We start from the raw sequence: 25,037 nt of genomic DNA, 5'->3' as shown, positions 1-25,037 counted from the left end.
TCGGCTCTTTGTTTTAATAAACTTCTTTAGGAGAATCATCTGGATGCACAGCAAGCATATTCTAGGCTCATTGCCATTGCCTGTCTCTGATCGGCTGGTCATCTACTTAAGGACAGATGTGCATGCCCTGCCTCCTCAGGTGCACTCCTCCTGCAGCGAGGAGTCTCAATGCCGCAGAGTCTCCGTGCCAGAGACACTGAGCTTTGGTCCCACTTCTGAAATACTTCCTACGGGAAGTAGGCCACGTGTTACTCGAGAACCATAAAGCAGGTTTGACTGCAGACACAGGAAGATGAACAAAAGCATCACCATCCCAAGTCTAATGTGACATTTGTTCAGCTTCCCTAGACCCCTCCAAAAGACATACAACCTCTTTTTCTTCAGAATGAAAAATAGCAGGAATGGTAGTCTCTCCTGTATTTCCAAGCTGCTTCATCCCCTCAGCACCCAGAATGGAGATCCGTCCAGTGGAAGGAGGTGGAGGGCATCTTCTCCATAATCGCCTAGTTATTGAAGTGCTTGCTTTTTACAATAAAGGTTTGGATTTAAGATCCTTCTGAGTTTGCATCTGAACCCGCTGCTGCCCTTACGCAGGACAGTGCCAAAACCCTGAACAGCCTCGGACAGGGCTACTCCCAGTTCCTCCTTTTGAAAGGGGTGCAAGAGCAGTGGTGCCAGAGGGAGAGAGTGAGAGAGCAAGCTTGCGTCTGATCTTGTTTACGAATTTTCTTTAATTTCACTGAAAAAACCCACCACACTCACAAGCAGACTAAACAGATTTCCATAGTATAATACTACAAACTGACTTCGGTGGGTAAAGTATTTCCACCTGTATTTTGATTTTGAGTCAAAGGCTGTGCAGAACTGCTAGACTTTTATTTAGAATATAAACTAAAATCCAACTAATTTGAGATCCACCCAGCCAGTGTACCTAACAAATCAAGATAATTAACGATGGTTTAAGAGGCAGAAGACTTTGTTCTATGAATAAAGCAATGTAAACTCGCTGTTTATTTTTAAAAAGTAACTACATGCAAATACCAAACCTATAACCCTAAAGGGCCTTTAACCCTTTCAAGGCAGGATTGTCCTGCACTAACTTGTTCTGTGCAGCATGGAGAGCAGTAATCCAACACTTTTGAATACTCCCGCAGTGTATAAAACATGGTACCTCTGTGCACATACACACACACAAAGCAGATGAATGAGAAACTCAGGAGCACATGTAGAATTGCATCCGAGTAAGATGCTCATGCATTTGCTTGATATACTGTAGCACACGGTGTAATCCAGCCCACTCTCAAAATGCTTTCATCTCATCTATTTATTTCCTGCCAAGAGGAAATGGGATACACTGGTACTTCTACTTTGCCACGTTGACCACTTTCATGTACTTATATATACATTTATAACTGGATTACTCAGCTTTCACACAGTGGCCAAAATGAAACCATGTTCATTTTTAGGTTTTACCTCATATGTAATTATACTCGATCTTGCAAATACACAACAGAAAGACATTATTCAACTATGCCAAGTCACTAACAATTCCATACATAAATTTTGAGTACAAGTTTATGAGTCTGTAAAATCTTAAGATTTCATCTTGGCTTTTTACTTTTGCAAATGAATCTGCTAATTCTGTCTTATATTGTTTTTTAATAGCTATCTGAGGACTGTAGCTGGCAATTTTACTATTCAATTAGGTACCGGAATCCAATTCACTATGACAATCTGAACATTTTCCCATATTGGTAGCAACTACTAATTCCCAATGGCATCAAACTGCACATGTCAAAATATGTATCGGCACCACTTACTATCATACCCATAAGTCTGTTACTTATTTAGGCTTATGAAGCCTTATTAAACAGTTCCTTTTAAGTGAATCACTTTGACAATATCATGCATGAGATGAAATTGAAATAAAAAGTAAAAGTTCATGTTTGACCAGTTAGTTTTGCAGCTAATTTTGAAACTACAATCTGCCTTGTAACAAATATTTATGAACTTCTTTCAGTCCAAAAAGGCTTAAAAATGCATCACCGACATAATTTCATACCTCTTGGAATAAGACAGCATCTGTAATCCCTGTGGTACAAGACTGTTTACTTCTCTACAATTAGTGGATGCCTCCAAGCTACATCATTAATATGAACATTGCACTGGGGATGCACCTGCAACTCATTTACTTGAGAATGAGAGTTTTTTGCTTTTGCAGTATCTGTACACACTCATCTGCTGCTGAAAGGGCAGCGCATCTTTCCTGCCCCTTGGATTCCTTTCAGCCACAGAGTTCAAGGGCGTACAATGCTCTGAAGAACACGGGATGGCATAATGTGGATGTGCCTAAGGACTGAACATCTTTACGACCTCCCACCACCTCCTTCTTCAAGTAATATACATGTGCCTGTTCCGCTGCAGCCCTCCCAAAGCAGTGGCCACCTGTGAGAGTCAGAGCTGCAAGTCCCAAGAGAACAGAGACTGAAGAATCTAAATTCTCAAACACAGTATTTGATCCTGACATGGTATTGACCTGGCTAGTTTCACTAGAAGGAACAAGGAGGACGCCTCTACTTTTGGAGGAGAAATGAGATGGACATTGAAAAGTAGAAAGGGTTTAGTAGAAATGAGGAGACTGCCATCTATACCCAGGTCCTCCTTTTTTATGCAAGAATAAATCAGGAAGGAATGCCCCAGAACCTGACTATTTTCAGTGAAAGAGTCAACTCTACTTCATCTTCGTCTTCCTCTGTGGAGATGAGAGAAGTGGATTTTGTAGCAATTCTCACTTTGACATTTTGGTCTTAAGTCAGCAAGATATTTAAACACCTGCTTTGTGAATAGAATTATGTTGCTGGTTCCCCAGAACTTTGACTTGAAATCTAAGAACCTCTTTTCTAACAAGGAAACATTTACGCAAGATACATAATATTCAGGAAGGTGGCGGGATCCAAGAACAAAATCTAAGTTCCCTACTGCTGCAGTAAATATCTGATTGGTTCAGCCTGTGCAATTGGTGTATGCAACATCAGCGATTAAACGTTACTGCAAGGAAAGAGTCTGCCTTGCTGCTGTGCTCATGCCAGTAAGTATAAAACCATCTCCTTCCTACCTGGTCAGGGAATTCAGATGTGTAAATGCCAGCCAGAGTCCACTATAGAGAAGAAGTCTCTTCCTAGCTCCAATTAAACTTTATTCCCTTTCTTTGTTTTGATGTAAACATATATTATTCTGGCTTCCTGTTCCTATGGTGATTTGAAGTGAAGGCAGTAATCTGACTGAAAACACAACTTGTAGTGTTTCCTATTCCACGTTGAGAGAGATGAAAGCTCTTAAGTTCTTGAAGGCATCTCTCAAATATAATTAATAAATCTATTCTGGCCAGGACAGCAAGATTTAATCTTCAAGTAGCAAAGGTCAGTTTACAGCAGGTGGGGAATGGAGATAAGGAGACAGTGCTGTCGACTGCAGAGAGAGTTTGTGAGAGAAAATAGCTGTAAACAAATAGGAAACCATAAAATATAAATCCATCCTTGGAATGCAAATATGTGATGGAAAAATAAAGTACAATCCTTCTAACAGGCACAGTTCTTGCCAAATATCCCTAATTTTGGATGGCTGCAAGAATCTGCAATTTGGGTGGGAACAAAGAGCATGTATAACCTTGACCCCCATGCTGAGCTCTATCTAGTGCATCTGCATGATTTTCCCCAAACAAATCCGTCATCTGCCCTGCTGGAGCACACTGCTGCACAGCGCTGAGAAACACAGGGGATAGCCAAGAAGAGTTATTAAGACAGAGGTTCCCAGGTTTTGGGGTTTTTTTGTTTGTTTGTTTGTTTTTACATCATAGAAGATTTAGGATGTCCCCTCACTCTAAAGCTATAAGGGAAGGAGGCTGCTGTAAGCCCCTCTGTGGAGAGAGGTGAGGGATATCTGCATGACACTTCCCTTGAGAACCAAAACCATCAATTGCCATAACTGAAAGCACAGGAAGCATCTACAACTACCAGGGCGGGACCTGCAGTCAGCAAACATGTCATTTTTTGTTGTTTCTCTGCGTCTGTGAATGATTAAGGAAGATCAAGACACTTTTTTTCACTGATAGGCTTCTTTCATCCTTGTGCATCTGCTGACTGGAAGACATCCAGTAACTAACAACACTTTTTTGAGTAGCATTAGGTTAAAGGTGGAGAAGCTAAAGCCACATTGACAGAAAAATTCGGTACCTAGTTTTCAGACATTCTCCTTAAAAACCACTATGTGGCTGATTCCAGAAAGATTAAAAAATTGCAGGGACGGACCTCAATATTTTACAAGGTTATAAGTGATGTACCTCCCCCCAGTACGTTTCAGATTGCAGCATGCTATAGATTTCAAATATATAAATGGTAAAAAAAAAATCCCTAAAAATTAAAAAATGTTGCTCTATCACGTTAGTACAACCCTACGTAAAAATCTTAATGACTTCAAACACACTGGACAAGTGGACAGAATTCAGTACCTGAGAAGCAGTCAAATGATATATTTGCTCTTCACTTATTTTTTGTAAGTGAAATGTCCGTTTCAGTACATTTAAAGTAAAACGTAACTAGAAAAGAAGACACATTTCCAATGACAACCCAGTGGTACTTAAATACAATAATGAACATCACAGCAAAACTTCAGGATGACTTAGGACAACCTGGACTCCCAATTCATAGGCACCAACATTCAGAATAAAACCAGAGAGAAAAAGTTTTGGAACAAGATACATTTTTCTCACTGGGAAACTTACGCTAAAACAACAATCTGTTCCCATTAAGTCAACGTTTTTTGCTTCTGACTTGAATAGGAATATGATTAAAAGGACTACATAGAAAGAATAGATGAAATCCTGATTAAAAACTGTTTTATTCAAATCTCTTTGCAATAAAAACCCCTCAAACCAGAAAAAAACCCAACATTCTCACAGCTCGATGGTTTCAAAACAGAAAGTAAAAAACAAAGGCATATAAACCCCATCACCGTATTATGCAAGTGCCCTGTATGGCACTATAGACTACTAGTGTGACTTGATTTTTATGGAAAATTTGTACTTTAAATTAAATTTGTTTTCAAACACTTAATTTTTCTGGTATACAATTTCAATTTGCCCAATTTATTAATTAAAAAAAAAAACTTAAAATGGCTATAAATTATTTAGAGTGACTTTTTTTTCGATGTTAAGCTTCCAAGTTCAGCCAAATAACTTACTGAAGTTGTCACATGCTACTACGGTGCCAGATTCTGCCCTAAGATCTGCACAGGCATACGCCTAAATAACTGAACTGCTAAGTCTGACAGTTTGAAAACTGGATTGGAAGAAGGCTTGCAGCCTCAATTAACTCCCCAGAACACGTGTATGTGACTGTAGATCCCTCTGCGTCAAGTCGTTTGGTTTGGTTTTTTTTAGAGGAGTTTAAGCCCAGGTAAGGAATGATTAGCATGTAATTAGCTGAAAAGCCAGAGATCTTCAGGCAATCTAGTAAGCGTGAATTACTGCCAGCCCTTAGCTAAAACAGCTTGTACAAAAGCCTGTGTGCTGCAGATATGTAACCAATAGGAAATGGTTGTCTGATTGCATGAATTTTACACATCTTCCAGCTTTCTAATTGATCCGAATGCTACGTCTAGTCCTCTGAGGCATCTTGCATAAAAGACTTAAGATCCATAGAATTAAGGATTTTACTCGTTCGTCTATGTAATTTCCCACCTTCAGTAGATCACCAAACAATTATATTCTTCATTAATTAATCATGCCAGACCACAATATGTTTGTCATCTCTATGAACAGGTGCATTCTTATTATAACAACGATTGGGAATAAATCACATAGCTGGCCTGTGGCTTGTTATGAGTTTCCAGCGGCGGTGTGTTTGTTGGAGATAGACTGAGCCTGGTTGTAATTTTCTACAAACCAATATCAGGCCAAAGAGCCACAGGAAAACATATTCTCACCAGTTCAAAGGAAACATAACTGCTTTTCCACCATCAGGCAAAACTGAATTAGTTCCCTTTTCATCCTTCAACCAATCAGCATGTAACCCACAATAAATGGGAATGCTCCTGTGAGTAAAGGCATCCCTAGGGTTACGTGACTGTAAACCATATGGAAAAAACAATGGGTTTGGTAACATGTTAATGTATTTATTAATACATATTTTCATGTAGTAAATTCAATCTAGATTACCATATACGAGCTATAAATTCTTTTTACAAATGCAAAGCGATATGGGCACATTTAAAGTGTGGGGAAAGCACTTTGAAACAGACTCGAAGATTCAAGAGAAAACATAACTTTTTTTTTTTTTCTTAGATGCAACATGCAAAATAAAATCTACCTTTAAATTTTGATATTACTTGAAATTAAGGCAAAAGGTAGAACAGCATTCCTACTGAATGTCAACGTAAACGCAAGGGCAAAGGAAAACAAATGGGTAACAGAACATTGTAAATGCAAAAAGGGCACAGTACGAGTAATCACTAGATAATATAATTTAATATTACAATATCAGAGAAAGGAAGAGTTTTACTAACTTACCCTCATTTTTGCACATGCATCCTGTGTTGACTCTGTGCCTCTTAACTCTTTCACCAGCATAGAACCTAAATACTAGAATAAAAATACATTAAACTTCATTTAAGTAAAACTCCAGAACAGACAAACATCTGCAGAAATGCACTAAAACTGCCCAAAAAACCCATAGTAGTAGCAGTCAACTTAATGTATAGCTTCAGAGGTTTTTTTTCACTCTGCAGTTCTCAGATAAATCATTTAAACCAGTGTGTTAATCAACCTATGAAACAGGAATGCACAGCAACAAGTGTAACGGAGCCCTTGAAATGGTATCTGAAAGCCTTCCAGCTTATCACCTCGGTCCACTCAAACGACAAGCAAATACTCCAGATTCCATCTTAAAAATGCCATTTGATTTAAAAAAATGGAGAATCTGCCTTTTTTTTTTTTTTAGCTGCCATCTGCCAAACTCACATTGCTATGTGTGCAACCACGTGGACGTGAAGGCCAGCAGCGATGTTAACCTCTGGATACTCAATATGTAACTAATTTATGTGCAAATATATAACAGAGCCCGATGTCAGCAAACAGAGAAAATAAATCTGAACTGAAAACTAGTTTAAACCATTATTTCTTCCTAAGGAAAAGCTGACCCTGAACTATCGTGTTGAAGCCTTTCCTGATCTGAAGGAGGGCTGGGTGCGAGGAAGCAGCAGGGTGCTGGTGCTGGGTCCTGGCTCAGCTCGCTGAAAGCCACCTCAGAGGAGCCTGCTCACCTCCGTGGGTCCACAAGGCAGCAAGTGCCTCACTGACACGTCCTGTTTTCTACCCGCCTCTTCCTCACTATGTCACTTGCTGGCACATGCAGTTTGAGCCCTCCCGCACCCTGACAGCAGGCTCTGCTCCTCTGGATTTGTTCCTCTGCGGTCTCGGTACCTCTCTACACCGCGTCTGAATGGCGCTGCTCCTCCAGGGATGGAGCTGGCAGCATCATCCCTGCCGTTCTCACCTAGCAGCGAGCGGTCTTGTTACTGCTAACGGGGTTGCGCAAGAGCCACGCTCTGCATTTCTCCTATAGACACTACAGGCGTGTGCATTTCTGGATGTGCACACGTTCGTATAGCTCCCTGCACACAGGACGTTTCTGTATCTCTCTATGGTGTCACATGCAAGCCTGGCTTAACGGGGGAAAGAGGACAGCAAGCCACCCCTTGTCTTCTCCTCCCCAGGCACAGAGATGTCCCTCTTTGCATTCGCACTGCAGCGCAATGCCATGGCTTCTCAAGTCTTCAGTTCTAAGTGAGCAGCGTGGGAGGTGAAGAGAAGTCATGCCGCTGGTGAGAACAGGGTAGGTGAGCAGCCCACCACCGCTGCCTGACCCCTTTCATTCTACCACACCGGCTCCCCCTGGAAACAGCCTAAGCTGACCAAACCAGACAGCGAACCAGCTTCATCTTAAATGAAAACCTATCAAAAATAACTTCAGTTACAGCCGAACACAAGCTGGAGCTGAAGAGAAAGTGTACTGGTTCAACTCTCTGGCCTCCTGACCTAAAGTAAGATATTTTCTTTAAAGCCTTCACTTCACACTGTGTATCACAGGAGTCTCTGACCTGCAAGACAATGCATAAATATTTCAATGTAGGCAGTAGCCAACATGGTAATTAGTGAGAAACATTTTATAGGGCATTATAAATGGAAGGGTGAGCAACACCAACAGTACCAGATAAACACAAGCAGAAAGGAACGGATGAAGGGCATTGCTGGAGGACTGCAGATGTGAAAGATTCATAAACCAAGCAGCTGTGAGTCCAGCTGGGGGCTCAATGGTGACATGAATAGGCCTTTGGGCATTAATTTGATGGGACAGCTTGATATCGCCCTTGCAGAAGAACAACAAATTTAAAGCAAGCTCTGAAATTAGAAAATTAAACAGAAGTGTATTTAGTTGAACTGTGTCTTTTTCTGTATCCTGCTGTCTGACACCTTTAGTATCCTTAGCCTTCTCTGGGAAGGATGCAATTAATTTCTTCAATTTTTTGTATTTTGTTATTTTTTTATAGACTATGGCACAACAAATTGGTATTTCCTTGATAGCTACCAGTTGGTCAGGCATCAGGGAAAAAGCAGCAGTGCTTTTGAGCTCACGGCAGAACAAGAGGAAGAAAGAGAAGAGACAAGCAGCTCCTGTCCCATTTGCACAGCAGCAAGAAGCCTCAGCTGCAGGCATTCAGAAATGCTTCCCAGGATGGACTGTGGGATAGACAAACAAATCACAGAGGTACCGTCCAATTTAGTTGTCAGAAAAATCTGTAATTCTAGAAGGGAATTTTGCTTTCCTTTGACTCGCTGTGCTTTTGGAAATGTTCCTTCTCAAAGACTCAGAGCATGCGGGAGCAATGCAGAGGACAGCCAACACATCAACTGAGTGATGTGGCATACAATTAAAGCTGCCCCTCCTATAACTTCCAAGCCAGGTTTTTACTCCGCAAAGCTGAGGTCATTACAGCTCAGGGAGCTGAGACAGTGCAGTGACGCATGATCCTCAGGAAAGGAAGATGTTTCCTTAATCAACAATAACTGGGATATTTTCATTTGGCAATTCCTTAATCACCAGTAATTTGGATATTCTTGGTCATCCCGACTTCATTTCTTTCGTGATCCACATGCCTTCCAATCTACTACGAAGATTACATCTGATTATGAATTTACTGCTGGATCAAGTAAAGAGATGAAGCACTCTTGAGATAAACCCGTTCATTTTACTGAAAACTGAAAATATTTAAAGAACTAGGAGTCACTAAGCTTCCTTTTCAATTTGAGGTGCTGCATAGGAGGAGAGCAGGTGAGGTGGACCTTGACTGTGACTTGTTGAGAAAGGCAGAGGGTCTAGTTACTGGCCAGGAACAATCACTGCCTTCATGGCAATTTCTACCCCGTGAAGGTCTGGTGGAAGATAGAGACGTGCTCCAGTGAGACAGGTCTGTAACACCCCTTCTGCCCCTCCTCTGTGGAAGCCAGGCTCTGTCTCACCTGCACTTAGTCTCTAATTCCCACCCTTCCAGATATACTTTAAATCAAGTCCAGCAGCCCCCAACTAACCCCCCCCGCCCCGCCCCAGATGCTCCAGTGTTTGGTGAACACAGCATTATCCTAAAAAGCACTAAGGACCAAGCTCCTTCAGGTGAAGAGGATCTAAAACCCATGTCCTGGACAAGTGGTTGCTCCCCAGCTATTATGCTAAAGGCACTACAACTATTCAGCTCCTTTCCTTTGTAAGGTAAGTCAGCCTTGCTTCATTGGGTGGCCACCTCCGAGGAGGACACAGTGGTCTGGGAAGCACCTTCAGCAACTTTAACAGCACTTGCCAACAAAGTTGGAAGGGGAAATGTAGGAGTTCAAACAGGTGGGCTGAGGCACCTCTTCAACTCCACAGAAGCACCAGCCCCACCCCACCCCCCTCCAGCCCTATGACAGGGAACTCAAGGCTTCAGAAAAGTGTTCTTCATTTAAAAAATGAGGCTTCCAATATAACTTGCTGTTCTTCAGGAGACCTTCCTCTCCTTCACAAGCATTTATAACAGCCAGAGAACACTAATGGTCTTTAGCTGTAGAGGGAAGCTCGTTTTCTCCAGGGATGGGAAGTGGGAATCAGCTACAGCTATTGGGAGGTAAAAATAAATACTCCCTGCCCTGAAAGAACCGACTGCTACTGGTACCTTCAACTAGTTATAAGTTTGGGAGAGGTTTGAATGTGCCCTTGTCCCATAGATGGAAAACACTGCTCCAGGACCTTGATCTCCATCTTCCCTAGCTTCCTTCCCCAAAAGCAGGTGTATAAAATTCAGGTAAGGCAATACTTACTACTGTGCACACAGCATTAAGGTAGGCATGAGGATCCCACATTGTGTTTTATTATTTTTTCCATAAGTACCAGACAGGGATTTGTGACAGATGAGAAGTAGCGGTGCTTGGTCTCACTGTCACTTCTACAACACTTAGCCACTTATTCATACTGTCATTTTGCTAACACTATTGCTACATGGACTGCAATATATCACAAAATTCATAGTAAAATTACTGTGCATCCTCGTGTCTCACTTATTACAATTACAGTATTTCAGAGGAAGTGGCCTGTCTCGTTAAAAGTGACTGAAAATTTAAATGAAAAAAAACAACAGTCTATCAGACTCTAAGATTAATAGATCTACCCCAAATCAAACCACTAAGTTTATCAACACTTACAAATGCTTTATAATCACATGACTGGAAGATGAGTTTCTCTGGATGATGTTGCCAATATTGTACAGGCGTTGATGCTGTGGCTTCATTTGGAGGTCGCAAGGTAATTGAAGGCTCTCCCCAGTCTCCTGTCTGAAAACCACAGTTCGAGATATAAGATAAGTTGCATGCAAATTCACTATAAAGTAGCCCTCCATTGTTGTGCTCAATTAACAATAATTTATTTTCTACACATAGAGCCATGTTACTAAAATAAGGGAATACAACTCCTACAACATTTTTCATGATTTAATTTATAATCCAAAGTCATCTTCTGTAGTGTTTAATGAGGCTTTAATTAAATCTATTTGGTTTGAGAATAAAGTCATTAGGCAGCGGAAATGTTCTTAAAAATAACTGTTTACAATACATATATGAGGATGAGAGCACTTGAAAAAAAAATCACGAGATGCACAAAAATGCCATTCACAAATTCCGCTACGTGTTTTACAAGCTTTTCTACACAGTTAATAAGTCTTCCATTATCCAGCACATATAACCGATAACTAACTTTCCTAAACGGCTAAATAACTGAGACTTGGCTTTGATCTGAAGACTTCTTATACATTCTTCAAATATATGAGGCATTCTTTAATCTCTTTATGAATATTTACTTTGATCACCTTCTCTTGATGTCTCATTGTAGAGTTACTAACATTGCCCTTCCACATTCATCATTCTCATTGATATAGGTGATTGCTTTCCTGAGCTGTCATCTCCTCTCTTTCCTCAAAGCCCTCAGAGAACACGGGTAGGACTGCAGTTTCCTGCCAAATCGCATTGCAGGACACCCTTCTCCCTTCCAAAAAGAGCCAACGCAGGCATGGGTACAGGAATGCACCCAGCACCGCGGTGCTGGTCTGGGTTTCACCTGCCACTGCTTATTTTTGGACATGGCTTTATTGGACCTGGGCTGACCTCTGAGCCCTTGGGGGCTCCTTCCACCTTGCAGGCCCATGCAAAAAAATCATTACTTTGAGGTTATTGATTTTAACTGCTATCTCTCCTACTTTTGGCTCACATGTGTCCACGCTGCCCATGTCCTCAACACCAGTGATGCTGCCAAATCAGCGTCAGCTCACTTGAACTGAAAATGACCCGTGGATGGAACCCTCATCTTTACAAGCCCTCTTCCCTCTGTCAACAGCCCCACTTCTCCCTTTCCCTGTCTGGTCTGTCTCTGAATTCCCTTCTCTTGCCCGCTCTGTCTTTTGGGGATCAGATTTCTCCTTCCCGATCGTCCTTCCTCCCCTATTGCCCCCTTCCTCCTTCCTCCCGCTATTTTACCCTCTCCTGTATGATTATTTCGATTTGGATTATGCTACTTCTTTCTTTACCTGCACTTATCTCTGTGTATTTTCTATGCATGTCATATTGTTAAAATATGTGTTGAAGCTGGCAAGGAATTGTCATCAACATTTCACACAGAATATGGCTAGAAGTTAAGACTTTTAAAGCAAAAAGAAGTTAAGCATCAAAAACACATGAAAAAATTCTTATCGAAGACAGTCAAAAGTCTGGCAAACTATCACATCCTACTGAATAAATCAGGACAGAGTAAACAAAACAAGTACATCATTTTCATGTGTCACAAAATAATGAAACGACACACATTTGCACAACTCTGCAATGAAAAGCAAGAGATAAAACTGGAAACATCAACATTACCCTGCCGATGTGGTAACTTCAAGCGAGTGAACATCATAAAACAAGTCGAACGTAGTTAATCTTGGCACTATTAGCACATCTACAAATTATACAGTACTGTAATTTCTTTTTTGCCTAGGTAAGTTGCCTATATGCTATGGATATGACTTCAACCTCAAAATTGGAAAGGAAAGCAGCAGGAGCAATTGCTTCAGTTTTTGGCATTCTGTATCCACAGAAATTAATCCTTCTGACCACTAATGTGTAAAAACCTCCTACCATATTTAATCTGAAATGGGAATTTGATTTAAGAACCAGTTCTTATAAAATAAGGCTTCAACCATATTACAAGGGGTAAGGATCTGCACCCTTATTGTGGAGTCTGTGTTTAACTACGAGAGAAGATGGATTGCACCCATCACAAATTCTCAGTGTGTGCAGCTCTCTCTTATGAACTGTTCACGGCCACAGCTAACAGACCACTTGAAATAGTCCTTTTTTTTTTTTTTTTTTTTCTTTTTTCCTAATAAAGGTACACTTCTGCATGCTCTGTGGAAGGAAGTTGTTCTCGGAAGGTACATCCTATCCATTTAGCAAAAGGTTATTACGATGGAACAGGAGTAAACCCAGAACAGAGAAGCTATAAAAGTTTTTTTGAGCACCGGTCTTTCCACCAAGGAAGCACGGGGCTGGCCATGAGGTAGGAACAGAATTTCTATGGAATAAGTAACTCTGGGTAGTGCTGCAAACCCTTCTGTTGCTCTGGTCTGCAGATGACTTTCCTCGCACACGGAAAATGGGCAGTACTGACAAATTAAACAGGGTACATATGGAGTGAAACGAGTATGTCATTTTACAGTTTGACTCCCTTTTGCTTGAAAGATATTAAAAGCATTGTTTCTGTATGTAAATGAAGGGCGGTAACAAGAGGAACAGCGATTACCTCTCATATTGGTTCCATTTTACAAAGGAGCTAGCTCAAAAGCAATAATCATGAGGAAACGAGAAATAATCTTCAACCAAGCTAATAAAACTAGTGTACGAGACACTCAGAGCGGGACTGTGAGGAGACCACTCATTTGTATCCATTAATTGCTCAATAAATATATATATTGTCCAAGTATCTACTCCTTCTAAATTAGACAAAACAGAATTGATATGATTGCTGTACATGTCTCTAGGATGATCTAAACACGCAATACAGCTGAGGTTAAGGGCATGCAGAGATACTGGACTTCTGCTGCTCCTGACGGACCACCGCACCTGAAGACCTTTCATGTCCTTCAGCGCGTCTTGTGGAGGGAGCAGCTGCTAAGAAAAGCTGCATAAAATTAAACATTGCAGGTACAGATTATTATGATGGATGAAGAAGACATGTTATACACAATCATAACATCTTCTTTTGTACCTGTATCATGTTTTTTAATATTCAGCAGAAGTGGTTACTGGTGTCCTTTCCTTTGTTTCTCACCAAACTCCTTAGATTTTTAAACCGTACTATCTATTCATTACCTATTTAGACTGAGTTATGACAGGGTAGTCTCCAAAGCCCAGATCAGAACCATGAAGATGTTTAGAAGTGTAAGTCCTATTACATATTCCCCATGCAATTTCCTCTTTTTTTTCTTTTTTCTTTAAAGGGAAGAAAGGCTTTTAAACAAGATTTAGACAGCTAAATACTTTCATAAATGTGGGCCTAAAAACCTCCACAGGAAAAAAGAGCTCCTCAGCTGACCGACTCTAGTCAGATACTGAAATTCTGAGATTTAGGATGTGATGATGGCAATTTACTTCAGGTAAAATACAAAGTAGGAACATCTTTGACCCAGAGAAGACTTGAAATGACAAGTCTGAAGTCTGGGGTAGAAAAATACGAATTTCTAGTAGTTCTAAACCTGAGGAACTGGTGTGGAACCACTCATGGGTTATGTGTTGAGATTCATAAGCACCTAAAACTGTTTCAAGCAGTACAGAAATGTTCGTAAATTGCTGTACAGGACCAACTATGATGTTTGATTTCATTTTTAAAAATAGATATGATAGGATAAGGATTTTCTGGTTTGAATATTTAATTTGCAATTATAAGAAATAATCAAACATTTAAGCTTATGTATTTTTTATGACACAATATACGTATGGAGATTTTTATCTCTCTGATGAAGTAGGAAGGCGAGAGATGATTTATTCCTCATCTAACTTTACAGCTCATCAGACAGCTGTGCAATTTATCACGTGTTTTTTGCTGTACTGCCTGTGTTTTAAGTTTAACCTTGCCATGCCTTTAACCGGTGCCTTTCCTCTCTCTGGCCTCAGTCACCTTGAGAAAAAAGATTTCTTTTACCCCACATTTTGCACATAAAGAATTTACAATCACAAAACGGTCTCAAGTCAGGTGCCAGAGTGGTAAAGATCCAGGCCTTTTACAGTGACAACTTTTAACCATAAAGGTCGTAGCCTTGAAGACCAATATCTCATGCTCTTGCAGAGCTTCATAACCCTGAAAATGGGCAGATGTGCACTTCTCAGTGCTCTGGAAAGGGTCAGGTGCTTGATCTCAAATGAGCTACGGAAGCAGATTACTGCTATTAGGTAATTTTTTTACAATTGTTGCGCATTTTTCCATCTCACCCCATTCTCTGAGAACTGTATCTGACTCACATTAAAGCCAGCCACCTGGAAGTAGTCATGGGTAAGAAGTAATCTCAACACAACCTCTATGAAATCTAACACCTGCCTCAACTTTCTATAAAATGTTGAGTTAAAAATCCTCCACGCTACAGGGGAAAAAAAAAAAAAAAAAGGCCTGGTTTTGAGTGGCTTGAATGTATTCATTTTTAACAAGGACCACCTCTTATAACTTTTTACCTGTTACAGCCTCATGCCTGGTTATGGTAACGTGCATTAGTCACCATGACAACAATAAATCGGAGCACACATAGATACAACGCTTCTGGCTGAAAAATTAATAATTTTCTCCCTGTAAGAATTTTAAATGCTCTGTGGAGCAGCCAAATCCTCATTATTTGCTTACATGTTAATTCCTAGAGCGAGAGAAATTTTTTTAGCTCCTTTTATCTTTGGTTTTTGAAATAATGGAAACCGGTCCACAGGCGTACTTACATCTTAAAAGCTTCTAAAAGCTGGGTGGCCAAAGCACCCCCTCTTTGGCAGAAATGCTCCAAGCAGGTGGTTGTATGACAGAAATTAGGAGATATCTACAGATCCTCTGAAATACCATGCTGAACGACTGGCTGTCGTCCTTACTACGCTGCAATATGGATCACCGGGTTTGCCCTCACGTGCACAGCACGTGTGACTCTGTCCCAGAAGTGACGAAAATTCAGAGCACCACCACCGTTACCTCCAACACCCCGAAAGGGCCTCTGCAAACACGGCGTGCTTCTCAGCGAGGCAAAGCCTATAGATCAACACAGAAAGGGCAGCACAACACATTGTGGGGGTGAAACTGTGCAAACCCAGCCGTTTACACGGTTTCTCGCTTTGGAAAAGTGAGCAACGAAAACACCAGGAACAGAAGTCAAAGCTCCCCCTGAGCGAGCAAGAGAGACTGCTGCTGGCAATCCCCCCGCGTCCTGTATGTACACCATACAGCCGACAGATGCTAACCACACGGCATGATACACGTATGCGCGCACACATAATCCCAAAAAAAAGGGGGCGGACAAGTTATGGACTTTTTTTTTTTTTTTTTTTTGGTCATTTCAGCGACGTGACACCCGTAGATAACACCACGGCAACAGACTGTACATCCATAGAGTGACAACATAGCCATTTATCGCTGTATCTTACATTATGAACCTGATGAATCGATGAGAAAGGATATCCTGCATTCTGGTTGGTCCAGATCTCACAGACAGAGGACTGCTAATATAAACAGAAAACTACATCTCATCTTGTAAATATTAATGCACCGCAACTGCCAAAAGGCAAGAATAATTAAGTAAAGGCTTGCAATAACATTAAAGAAGGAAGTAAAACAGATGTTAAAAGTAATTTTTTTATTTATTCGCTGACAATATTTTGGACTGACTGGAAGGAAACATAGCTTATTCAGAGACCTTAGAAGAGGTTTCAAACTGTGAGCACAAGAAAACAATTTAGTCAGAAGTGCTAGTGATGTAAAGAGATAAAGTTATGCAGGCATAAACAGAAAATGCAGACAGCAGAAAGAAATACTGGTTACTTTCCATTTTTGGCAAGGAAGGAGTTTGGAGTCAACATCGCAATTAAGTTTTGAGATCTGAATCTCTCTCTCTGTTGGAGACTTTCACAGGGAGAGAGGAAGGGAAAAATCTGGCAATACAGTCAACAGGAAAAATCAGTTTTCTTTATAACAATTACCAGAAAAGAATGCATTGCAATTAAGCGAAGCTGTTGCCCACCATCTCCTTCCAACAACAGTTCCTTTGCATACAAAGATACAGATAATATCACCTTTGGTATTGACCATGACCCCGCTGTACATAAAAGAAAGGTTTCAGTCTACCTTCTACGTGATTGTACAGATAAGTCTGTAGTTGCAAAGCAAAGTAAGCATACTGTAGCATCTCTAGCAGAAGCAACAGAACTAGGCAGGCACAGCATTCACCAGCACCTTTTACATATTTCGTTGTTTGGACACTCATCAAGAAAGCATCTGTGACACCTCAGCAAAAGCTAAGATAACATTTTACAGTAGCCAGGCAACTAAAACAAAGCATCAGACGTAGGATCTGCCCACAGTATCTTCGGCAGGCAGCAACAAAAGGCAGTAAACACGCACGAAAAATGCAACCGCAGCATCCAGAATAGGTAGCAATTAATAGATCAGTAATTTAACCATAGCAAGAATGTGCATTGCTGGTTCACGTCAGCAGCAGCAGCAGCAGGAATTTAGCACCGATGCTCAAAACAACCCAAAGAAGTGCAACTCTTCTTAGAAATACGGCTCTTGCTCTTACCTTTTGTAGCCTGAAACCTGGCTGCCTGGCTGGTGACGGACTAGGTTGTCACTTCTGGTTACTGTCAGGGCAAGCTGGCATCCTCTGGACTGACTACTGAGCTCTGCCGGACAGGCTGGTGGCTGCCTAGTGTTGTTAATTGTCCCTTATTTCCTTCACGATCTGAAATGCATGTACACACATCCCTTCCCCCAGCTTCAGTAATTCTTTCACTTTCCTGTATCCAGTTAGTTTCTTCTCCCTTCTCTTGTTTTCAAAGCTATTTGCTTCTCCTTCGTGATGTGCTGCGCTCTACATTTTGATAGCATTAGCTAGTAAAAACTTCAGCTTTGTTTCACCGACTTCTACCTCATCCTCTGCAACTTGCTAGAAAACGGTCCTCCTCCATGTGACGGACACGTACTCCCAGTGCAAGGCCAGCAGCAAACACCGCTCCAGCTACTTCTGCTGGACACTAGAATTAGGACATTTCACTAGTTGGCACTAATGACCTTTTTTTTCCCTGCGCGTCAAGCAAACTGACTTCCAGATGCTCCGGCCATTCCCATCACTGGGATGCCTATGTTTATTTTTGGGGGGGGCAGAATTCCTGAATGGGAAACCAGGGCAGCAGGTTGCGCCTCTGCTTTTCAAGAGAAGGGCAGAAGAGAAGGCATTTCCATGCCAGGTGCAGCATCCCCAGGCATCTGGTAATTAAGGAAACTTACTGCACTGCTGTTTGGACACACTCGCTGAGGTCCTGAAAGGAGTAAGGTAAGGCAGCACGGTACCGTATGCTACCAGATGTTTTACTTCTCCCTGGCGCTAGCGGTGCTGGCATGAGGTTGCCATGATGCTGTGATATCATACAGCCAGTTCTCACCATCTTGCTATTCTGGAGGCAAAGGCACATCCTTAAATTCTTCCCTTCCTGAGGGCTCCTCTTTAGGGAGCGGTGCCTCCGCCAGACCATCCAGGAGCCGGTGCCTGTCCCCACGCGGTGGAGGCTTGCGGGGCTCTCCCGCCGTGATGCTGCGCTGGCAGCGATGCTGCGACAGCAGCCCCACCACGCTGCAGCGCCTAATCGTATATAAATACACCAGATACGTCTAGCGGCTGCTTTGGTGCTATCTCAGGAACGGGTAACGCCACCCTGCAGTAAAGTGTGTCCGCAAGCTTTCAGTTGCTCCATTTTAAAAAAGGGCAGGGAATCAATCGTTTCTCATACATCCTGATGGTACCCACCCTGACCCTCCCTCGTCTTCTTCCCCACAAAAACTGGAGGGATTAGCGCACCCCCCCCACACCAGGAGTCAGGAGCTCCCAATGTGATGCCCTTCTTTGACTGAGGGAATTCACACCTACGTATTTCACCTTCCTCTTTCACAGGTTAAAGCTGCAGAAGATAGGCTGTCTTCAACCCCTTTTATGAAGGGAAGCCCTTCTTATTATTTTTAATTCTTTGGAGGAAGAAGAGTGCATAAAAGCGATATTTGGAGCACTCACGTGTGAGAGGCAAGTTCTGAGTGCAGGTCTCTGCTCCAAGGACTGTTCAAGTCAACTGCCCCCATCACGCAGACCTACCTCCAGAATTACAGGTTTGGAAGAGCTAGGATTAAGCTAAATCACCTTTAAATACAGGTGACTTGATTTATTAAGTCAACAATAAATCAAATGGACCAGCAGAAACTGAGAATTACCCGTGACTGTATGAATGCCCAGTCAGAAGGGCAGCGGTGCAAATCTCATTACTCAGTTCCGCGCTCATTAATGTTTGAATGACTAAGGTACTGAAACGCAGTACAAAAGGAACATTAATTTTATGGAAGGTAATGAACTCAAATACAGAAACCAGCCTTTTCCTTGCACCACTGTAAAAATATTTAGCATTTACTATATACATATTTTATGTCTTCAAAGTGCTGAAATTTTTTAATGAATTATGAAATCCCCAGGAGAAGTACTTAAAGTTGCATACCCTTGTGCTGAAGAGGAAGGAAACAAGGAGAGGGAAAAGGTTAAGTGAGTATCTGAGGCCAGAAAATAGGCAGTAGGAGGGAGAATTGGGATTAGGCTTCAAACACTTGTAATTTTCAGCTCCCAAAACATATGCCCTCAAAAAGAAGGAAAAGAATTCAATCTGTGCATGCACTTCCACGATAATAAACACAAATACACTTGGGCACTTAATACCACTGACACAGAGGTTCTGTGAAAAAGACAGCTTAATGAAGAACATTTTCCTAAGTAATATGGTAAAGAAGAGCAAAAAAATAGCATCAGCTATTGCCTGATTACTATCAAACATGCGCTTATCTTATTCTCCCAGAAAGTTAAATGGTTACCAGTAACACCGCAACAAGACTCTACTATCAGGATACCATTTTTGTGATAGTTATAGATGTCCCATGCATAAAAGATGTCCTTGTCTAGTCACCGTGGGACACAACTCTGACAGGCGGGAGGGACAAAGGAAGGAGGAAAGAGAATGGCCTGCTCTGCACAGCTCCTGCCATCTGCTACCCATGATACAGGTGGCTGGTTCAGGGTGGGAGAGGGAAGGCGGGAGGTGAGGCTCCACATTACCTGCTCTCCATTCATCTATCTCCCTTCCCTTCCCAGCAATCGCTGTACTGACGTGGTCTCCTAATCACTTTATGACTGTCTTTTAAAAGAATTAAGGACATTCTCACTTCTATTTTTTTTTTTAACTTAACCTGCTTGATTTCAAGAAAACACATTCAAGTAAGAAATAGTATTTCTTATTCTTTATAACTCCCTCAGTGACAGAAGACAATAGGGCACAATTACTTTGTCCACCTGTTGTAAAGTCAGTAGCCAACCATGTTACAAAGTGTTTGCACGCTTCCACCCGCATCAAATCTTTCTAATTACTCATATATTTACTGGAAAAGCTGGAGGACAGTACATATACAGATCTTCAATGTTGTGAGCTGTGTTGGACACAACTTGGCATTTCACAAGGTGAACAAAATTATCTGAGGAGAACGAACTTTAGCTTTCATCCCTATAGATGTGGAAGACTTGGTTGATAAGCTGAAGACAGAAAGTACTGTCTTCAGTGATCTGTGTACTGAAAGTGATCACAAACCAGTAAGATTGATCATGGTAATTATACACTTTCTAAGGAGAGGAAAGGAGGAAAGCAACAGAAAAGAGTACCTGGACAGCACACGCAGAAGGAGCAGGAGCTAGGTGGAAGGCAGTCCTGATGTACTGTCAGTGTACTTCACTCAAGGGCACTTCAGGAGAAGTCAAAGATTTACCCAAACTAGGAGCAATCATCCTCACAAAGTCATAGAAGATACTGAAAGGACCAAAAAAGGGCTAAAAGACTATTTAAGATGGGGAGAAAAGGAAGATTTGGAAAGTTATAGCCAGCCTAACTGCAGGGACCAGCAAGTTACTAGAAATCTTTAAAAATTCAGTCACCATCCCCTGGTCCTCATGGCCTATAAGACCTTCTGACATTGCTTCTGGCCACCTGAAATAAATATGTGGAATAGGAATATGTGAACGTATGTGTGTATATCTATATCTATGTATATATTATTGAAGATAACAGAGAAGCAGCATAATATTGCCTGCCACGTGTTACCCGAGACAGCTTCTATGAGCCAAGAAAAATACAAGATGTTTATAATGAGGTTGTTCACTATGAATCATCTCAGATCAAATTTCCTTCCTTTGTTGGAAAACTGGCCGACTAAATCAGCAGCGGCAAGGAGAAGCACAGCAGGACTCGGACACTGACGGCGCGACTCCTGATGCGGCAACACATGACGTGCCCCATACACAAACTAGCTTAAGTCGAACTGCACTGGTTGCACAAGAAGTTGAAAGGCACATTTAGGGAATGACTACCGGTATTTAAGCACAACTGGACTGGAACACGCCAAGGCAACCTGCCAACGACCTGCCCCACGCAACGGCTTGGAGGAGAGCTCAGGCTCTCTAGGCAGGATCCAGGAGTCAAGGACTTTCCAGAACGGGGTAAGAACTGAAAACGGATTTGACGTACTACAGAAATCGGTCAGATGAAATTTAGTAAGACAAGAGTATTCCTTGGAAATGCAAGATTAAATATGTAAGTAAAATAACAACTAAATTAGGAGATTAATTTAACAGGAAGATGGGGAGAGGACACATGAGATCTGGAAGTTTTAGTATACTTTAAATTAAATACAGGTCTCTTGCAAAAGAACAAGCAAATAAATCACAGGATAATTCAGGCTGGAAGGGAGCTGAGGAAGTTTCCGTTCCAAGCCCAGCTCAAAGCAGGAGCAGCTGTGAGACGAGACCAGGTTCCTTCATCCAGTCAGGTCTTGGAAACCTCCAAGGACAGAGACTGCACAACCTCTCTGAGTAACCTGTTCCCTATCTTGCTTGTCCTCCTGGGCAGGAAGTTTCTCTTCCCATCCAGTCATCACTTCTCCTCTTTTAGTTTTTGCACCTAAAGTCACCTTTTCCCCAGCCAGCCCCCGTCCCCCAGCCTCCCCTCAGAGGGCAAGTGCTCCAGCCCCCAACCATCTCGGTGGCCCTTCCCTCGACTTTCCTCTCCTAAATAAAAAACGGAGGTATTTGATAAAAGTAGCATATTGTAACATATGGGAAGGAACTTTTGTGCCACATGCAGCCAGCAGCGAGGTCTCATATGGGGTGGCATCCAGTTTTAGCCACTGCACTTCAAGGAGGATGGAGGCACACTGAGGGAATCCAGGAGAGAGTAACAACAACAACAAACAGAAGTCTAGAAAACACCAGTGCATGGCCCTGGTTAGGTAAATGTGGGTCCCCAGTGGTCTGTTCACCCCTGAGCTGGCCTGCGAAGTTTGTTGGTGAACCCTGATCTTCTGCTGCCTTCTCCACCTCTCCCTGGCAAGGCTCACCCTCTCTCGTACCCCCACCGTCGCAGAGCCGGTGCACGGGGACAAGAGGAGCTGCTGAAAATAAACCTCCAGGCTTAGTCCCTCACCGCCTCTCCCTCTGCGCCTCGCCACAGGGCTGAGCCTCGGGAAATCGCTCCCATCCCCTGGCACTGCAGCCCCAGCGAGGGGCAGAGGGAAGGAGAGGAACATCAGCAAACCCTGCTCCATCTGACGCCCCTTATCTAACTCACTAACTGTAATCCAGCCTAGCTCCAGAAATGAAGACAATTTTGGATCAAATCCCAGAAAAATCACTCTTGGCAATGCGAACAATCTTTAAAGGTGCAACAGCTGAAGGAAACAAATGAAAATCGGATGAATGGGGCTGTCTGGCCCCTTTTGTAATCGTCACTCCAAATGTTTCAGGACTGTGGGAGAGCAGTTGTGCTGTCTCAATAGATGTTGCTTCCCCGAATGTTTCCAGAGCTCTAGGGAGAGCTTGTCTTACTGGCAGGAATAATTGCAGATCCTCCTTCAAAAACAAGATCTTCAGAGATGGAAAGTGAAATTTGAAACTAGTATTTCTTTTAGAGAAGCAGAAATTAGAAATAACACTTCTTATTAGAACAAGTATATATGTTTTGCATGGGTATATTCCTTTTGCTTCTCCTGAAAATACTTCACATGAAGATTTGCAGAACATCACTGGCCATCTTGGAATGGCTTTCTTGCAGGAAGGCACAGCAGGTGACGGATGTGAGCAGCGACACCACGCTCCAGGTCAGTGCACCCTGTTGGCAGCTCCCAGCGAGGTTTCACAAGAAGGTGTGTGCCACAGCCAGCACACTCCAGGAAGGGAGACGGCTGGCCCAGGACCACGGCAAGCCTGCAAAGACTGTCCCCTCCAACTGGTGGCAGGGCGAGAAGGAAAGCCAACTTCCCATGCTAGAGTCACAGAATCACAGAATGGTTTGGGTTGGAGGGGACCTTAAAGATCGTCTAGTTCCAACCCCCCTGCCATGGGCAGGGACACCTCCCACTAGACCAGGTTGCTCAAAGCCCCATCCAGCCTGGCCTTGAACACTTCCAGGGATGGGGCATCCACAACTTCTCTGGGAAACCTGTTCCAGTGCCTCACCACCCTCACAGTAAAGAATTTCTTCCTACTGTCTAATCTAAATCTCCCCGCTTTCAGTTTAAAAAGGTCGATGGTCTAGGTCCTGTGCACCTCCACCTCTTCCTCCATGCAGAGCTGTACTTCGCACATTTTCCTCTGACGAGAAAAGACTAATAACACAGCTGTGCTCCTCTCTCACCCAGCTGACATGCGGTGGCCATCTTCTCTGATAGGCAGTCCGCTTTCCTTTGATTTTTATCTCCTAACCCAGCAGTCGGGTTCCTGCTGGGGAGGTCTGACTGAGGATCTTCCCAGCAGTTTGCTACTGCCCAGCTTCTGGAGGTGCAGCTCTACAGCCGCGGCTCTGGCCCCGGGATGAGCAGCCAAGCCTCTTCTGATCGACGACACCCCTTCTGCTGGTGCTGCCAGCCACAAGTGCACCCCAGCCTTTTAGCCTTGCATAGAGGATACAAACTTCTGGACAAACACCACCAATAAAGATCATGAGACTCTGGTCCCTGAACATCAGGTACAAGTATCTGCATTTTAGCCAAAAACAAACAAACAAAAAAAAAAAACCACCACCAACAAAAAGTGGGCTCTTTCAGAAGAGCACCCCAAACTCTAAGTACAACAGTACAACTTTTTTCCAGTATCTCAAAAAAGTAAATGCTAGATATTAAAATTCAGCTTTGACTCTGAAATGTTCAAATTTTCAATAAGAATGGTTTATTTGACAGTAGAAACTACCTGGTCTTCTCCTTTTTTCATACAATCCTCCTCCATTTTTCATACAATCTTTCCAATGTAGAGCTTCTAGCTCACAGGACTGAGTGTGAAAAACAGTAAATTAATAAAGAACATCTGTCCCCATCTTGAAAGAACATCTGTCCCCATCTTGGTGTAGTATTTATGGCACAAGTTTGGATCATCAATACCAAATATAGACCCGACTTCCTTAATTCCATATGCTGAAGCAGCATGTAGGTATGATCCACATCCCACGGCTTTATTTCTAAAATGCTAGCTGCTGTAACACTCTTGAAAAAAATTATATCTTTTTATTCAGACAGAAATTACTTAGATTTTTCATAATGCCTTTATCAGTTTACTTGTCCATTAAATACACAATACCGCAGGGATTTACAGATGGAAGTTTGTTGAAATTTACAGTTCAAGATACAACCCTCTGTGGCATTAATATCTGAATTAAAAAGACAACTGTCAGTAACACCTATACTATGCAACAAAAATAGATCCGGTTAGGCATTTTTCTTTCGATGTTAAATTGAAGGTCTCCATAGCTCAGTCATCTTTTCATATTAAAAATAAAACACACCTGAAAACATGAACCTTAGAGCATTTTGTTTGGATTTAAAATGGCTGTCTATTCATCCTTACAACATACACTATTTTAACCTTATAAAAAATGGAAGAAACCTTAGAAATAAAAACAGAATGAAATAATCTAGACAACCCTATTTTTGTACTTATTGCTTCTTAAATCCACTGATAAAGAATTCTGTCGTTTCACAAGTAATTTCAACCATTCATAAAATCCATTCTTCGTTGCTTCTTAGATAATCTCATTTTACACACCAGTATTCTGCTGGGTGTATTTC

General features: G+C 42.1%; 1 protein-coding gene across 10 annotated transcripts in view; it reads right to left on the bottom strand.

Annotated features, from left to right (window-relative positions):
- Positions 1-25,037, bottom strand: part of ANKS1B (ankyrin repeat and sterile alpha motif domain containing 1B) — a 448,571-nt gene that overhangs the window by 19,972 nt on the left and 403,562 nt on the right. For 6 of the 10 annotated variants that reach the window (XM_063322727.1, XM_063322725.1, XM_063322729.1 and 3 more), the window contains 3 exons: positions 16,280-16,354; positions 10,787-10,915; positions 6,566-6,637 (listed from right to left, as the gene is read on the bottom strand). In XM_063322727.1, the coding sequence (XP_063178797.1) occupies positions 6,566-6,637; positions 10,787-10,915; positions 16,280-16,354 (276 nt within the window). The remainder of the gene's footprint in view (positions 1-6,565; positions 6,638-10,786; positions 10,916-16,279; positions 16,355-25,037) is intronic. The other 4 variants (XM_063322733.1, XM_063322726.1, XM_063322734.1 and 1 more) reach the window with 2 other exon arrangements.

Source organism: Chroicocephalus ridibundus, chromosome 1 (genome assembly GCF_963924245.1).
Source record: "Chroicocephalus ridibundus chromosome 1, bChrRid1.1, whole genome shotgun sequence".
Taxonomy (NCBI): domain Eukaryota; kingdom Metazoa; phylum Chordata; class Aves; order Charadriiformes; family Laridae; genus Chroicocephalus; species Chroicocephalus ridibundus.
This window is presented reverse-complemented; position numbering and strand designations above follow the sequence as displayed.